Source organism: Onychostoma macrolepis, chromosome 06 (assembly GCF_012432095.1).
Source record: "Onychostoma macrolepis isolate SWU-2019 chromosome 06, ASM1243209v1, whole genome shotgun sequence".
In the NCBI taxonomy this organism is placed as follows: domain Eukaryota; kingdom Metazoa; phylum Chordata; class Actinopteri; order Cypriniformes; family Cyprinidae; genus Onychostoma; species Onychostoma macrolepis.
Genome location: NC_081160.1, coordinates 14,498,855 through 14,502,566, shown reverse-complemented (window position 1 = coordinate 14,502,566; position 3,712 = coordinate 14,498,855). Strand labels below are relative to the sequence as shown.

Below are 3,712 nucleotides of genomic sequence, written 5' to 3'. Positions count from 1 at the left end.
GAGACTTGAGAGCCCTGTAAAATACGTTTTTTTTCTAAAAACACACAGTAGCACAAAATGTTAATTATAACGTTACGGCAGTTCCGACTGACACCTTTTCTCTTGTTTTGGTCGGTTCCACGCCAACAACCTCTACATGTTCATATTTGTTATTTTGTCGCCCCCTAGTGACATCTTGCAAAATAAAGTTTTTTTTTAAAGAACTGCATACAGATAACCAGTGATATTGTGATATATTATCAGTTTACAGAAACTGCAAATATTTAATAATACTCGAATACAAATTAGTGCATTTTAAGAGTGCATTTAATATTACGATAAGATAATACAAGCCATGGTGGTGCGTGTCAGTGTTGAAATCCACCAAAATAATGAAAGTCGGAGGCATGTCCAAAAGCGCATGCGCACTGGCCAGTCTCACGCCATCAGGAAACGAATCAAACAAGCGCGAGGATTCCCCATGCATCGTTTGAAGTAAGTGTGATATTACAAATGTGTCATTTCTCAATGTTTGATTTAAATTCGTTTCTTCAACGAAGCTAGAATTTGTGCTAAGTTGAAAACTGCCAAAAACAGCAAGATAACCAATGCACGCGAGCGAACCTTGTCATTCTGTTTTGTTGTCATGCAGTTCAAGTGATTTTATATTTATTTGTTAAATAAATAAATTTGTTTATCGCTTGTCTCTGATGGTATCCCTGTCCTGATTACCTTATATATTTTTTTCTAATTCCAAGCAGCATGGATTCAGCTTGGACGGCTCTTGATGTTGTAACTCAGACTATGTTTCAAAAAGCGATCGACGGTATGTAAACTTTACCTGCCTTCCTCTGATAGTTAATTAAAATGCATTGGCAAGGGTTTGAAGTAACATGCCATTAGCTTAGGTCTTCAGGCTAAGCACTTAAAAATAACAAATCATTTGTTTTACACCACTTCTTCACAGATCCCAAGTCAGTTGATTTGGAGAAGCTGTCTGACGCCTTTGTAGACCAGTCATTGAAAGACATCTCATTCTGTAAAGATGCTGGCCGCATGTGTTATGCTGTAGTTCAGGTAAGTCTTTCTTATGTTGCTCATTTGTGACCTAGTCAAAACATAAAACTGATTTCATGAACCTGCATCTTTGTTGTTGTTGTTGTTGCTGCTGCTGTCTACAAAAAGCCACAGTGTGAAATCAACCTGTACTGAACTTTTTTTTATTATTTTATTACATGGTGAATAATCTTTTGCTCTAAACAGGCAGAAGCTCAGAAAGCTGCAACCAGTGTATTCAGGCGAAATCTGTTGACACGTCTACAGCAAAAGTTCACTACCAGAGAGGAGACTCGAAACCGCTCGGTGCAGGAGTGGGTGTGTTTGGTCACATTTATCTGCAGCATATTTGATTACATCAAGGTAAAAGATCGCATTCGCTAGTAATATTTTGAATGATCTTATTTACTTTTTCCTCCACAAGTTTTTTTTGAATTGCTTATATGATGTTTTTTTTTTTTTTAGGTGAACAATGCTCCTCTTGTGGCCCTTGTGGATCCAGTATATGACTGCCTCTATAGGCTGGCTCAGCCAGATGCCTTGATGAATGAGGAAGAGGTAAGATATTTCAACATAAATATTTGGAGATAAATTTAACTTTGGGAAGAATTTTTGAATGTCTGCTACATTGGAACCTTAACCTTGTTTTAAATTTATGTTGTCAAATCTTTATAGATTCTTATACAGGTTATAAGAATGTCAGAGGAGAAACAAATAATTTAGTGTAATATTTATTTACATGTGAAATGGGGAATAAATTAAAATTTACAGTATTCATAAAACTGTTGTTGAAAATTACCCAGGTGATTTCTGCCTAGATTCTGAAGTGTGCATCCAATAGACGCTTTGCTATCCCATGAGACAATGAGAGAGGGTTCATAAATGGCATGACTGACACTGTAGGCCACTTGAAAATGCCAGCATGCACAATTATGGATAAAACCTTTCAGGAATATTAATAATCAATTTTCATTACCATTAACAATCAACTTATTGTTAATATGAAAACTGCATGCTTGTGGAGAACTCCTAATATATTCACGTAGTAGCAACAATCCCAATGGTACACACTGTGAGGTGACTATTTCTCCTGCTTATCTGAACATGAGCTTAAATATCAAATTTATTCTAACCTTAAATGATTAAGGTTGGAATAAACTAAACAACTTTTAAAATTTGAACAGATTTTAAAACTCTAGGAAAAAAGAGGCAGAGTAACATCACTGGAAATAATGCTAAAATAAAATAAAGCCTAGATTCAAAGCCTAATTGATTACATTATTAAAGGTGATTAATCAATTAACAATTTCATCCCTATGCAAATGTAGTATGTGCGGATTGTCGATTGTAGCACTTACTCAGAGAGTTAATGGTTTTGGAAGCTGCAAAAGACAATTTTAACAAATTCCAGCTTATTTTGGATCCATGACAACAACTAAATACAAGAATTTTCTTTTTCTTTTTTTGTTAACAACTGTTTATTAAATTTTCTTCTGGGAACAGTAGTATAAAACAAAAAGCAGCTGTGCAAATTTAGAACCCACCCCCTGGTAGACTTAAAAAAAATAATAATAATAAAAATAAATTAATTAATATTAATAGATACATAAATAACAATAAAATAATTTTTACAAAGATTTTAGAAAAGATGACACAACATTAAAAGTTTACAGTTTTCACATTAGATCCATGTATACGAGAAGTTGAGAGTTCCATCAAGAATTTCCTTTGTGTTTCTAACAGGTGGACTGCCTGGTCGTACAGCTCCATCGTGTCGGTGAGCAGCTGGAGCAAACAAACTCCCAGCGCATGAACCAGCTTTTTTACTTGCTACGGGATGGTTTTCTCCTTCAGGAAGACCTCCGCTCCATGACAAGGCTCTTGCTCCTGGAGATCTTGGAGTTCAGGGCCAGTGGCTGGACCCTCACTGACACTGCGCACAAGTACTACTACAGTGAAGTAGCTGACTGAGGGGCACTGAGAAGAGAATGATGTTCCTTGTTAGCATTAGGATTTCAAGCGTTCAGTATTCGCAGAAGGTCTAAAAAGTACTTCATGGGAGAAAGAAGTGGAAACCCTGTGTAATAGTACTGTGGAGAATTATGGAAGAGCTTGTGTTCATGCATTTGCATGTGTTGTTCAGCATTTGAGTTTTGCACAGAATGTTCAGTTTTGGTGTTCTCTTGTGAAGTCAGCATCATGAATCTGCACTGGATATTGATTTGATGCAATAAGAAAAGCAATCCCTACCAGCTCTAAAACTGTGAGCCACCAGCAGTATTCTTGAATGGTAATTGTCTTTTCTGTTTTTTGTTATTGTTAGAGGTTTGATACAATGTACACTCTTCATATTTTTACAATCAAAATGGTCTAATTGCAACCTCAGAGGAAGATTGTCTGACCTTTACCTGTGTTGTTAATACAGTAGGATACCTTGTAAAAGTTTCTTAATTTTATATTAGTTTATAATGGCCTACACTGTCAGAGTTTCTATATGGGCCACTATATGTGAAAAATGTTCAGTCATGTTGGCTGCTGTAAGGATATTTTACAAAATTTGAGAGCATTGTCTTGTTTATATACTATAATGTCTGCTATTTTGAATTTCATAAATAGAACTTTTGCTCTTGCTCTCTCTTTGCCAAGTTAAAAGCATTTCGTAAAGTACATGGTTGTA

At 35.6% G+C, this 3,712-nt stretch overlaps 1 protein-coding gene across 3 annotated transcripts; it reads left to right on the top strand.

The window, feature by feature from the left end:
• mif4gda (MIF4G domain containing a) lies at positions 1 to 3,712 on the top strand. 3 transcript variants are annotated; one of them, XM_058779605.1, is made up of 6 exons: positions 1 to 474; positions 738 to 805; positions 947 to 1,056; positions 1,243 to 1,398; positions 1,501 to 1,593; positions 2,779 to 3,712. In XM_058779605.1, exons 1-6 carry the CDS (start codon positions 335 to 337, stop codon positions 3,004 to 3,006), a joined length of 795 nt encoding a protein of 264 aa, XP_058635588.1. In that variant the 5' UTR covers positions 1 to 334; the 3' UTR covers positions 3,007 to 3,712. The 3 variants fall into 3 exon arrangements, with proteins under 3 accessions (XP_058635588.1, XP_058635589.1, XP_058635590.1); XM_058779606.1 differs by having other exon boundaries at positions 161 to 474; positions 741 to 805; positions 2,779 to 3,683; XM_058779607.1 differs by lacking the exon at positions 1 to 474 and adding an exon at positions 511 to 636 and having other exon boundaries at positions 741 to 805; positions 2,779 to 3,672.

Excerpts from the sequence above, each read along its gene's own strand:
- mif4gda (XM_058779605.1), top strand. The coding sequence starts at position 335 with ATGGTGGTGCGTGTCAGTGTTGAAATCCACCAAAATAATGAAAGTCGG. Across the intron at positions 1,399-1,500 it reads GCATATTTGATTACATCAAG|GTGAACAATGCTCCTCTTGT; the intron begins GTAAAAGATCGC and ends TTTTTTTTTTAG. Across the intron at positions 1,594-2,778 it reads CCTTGATGAATGAGGAAGAG|GTGGACTGCCTGGTCGTACA; the intron begins GTAAGATATTTC and ends TGTTTCTAACAG.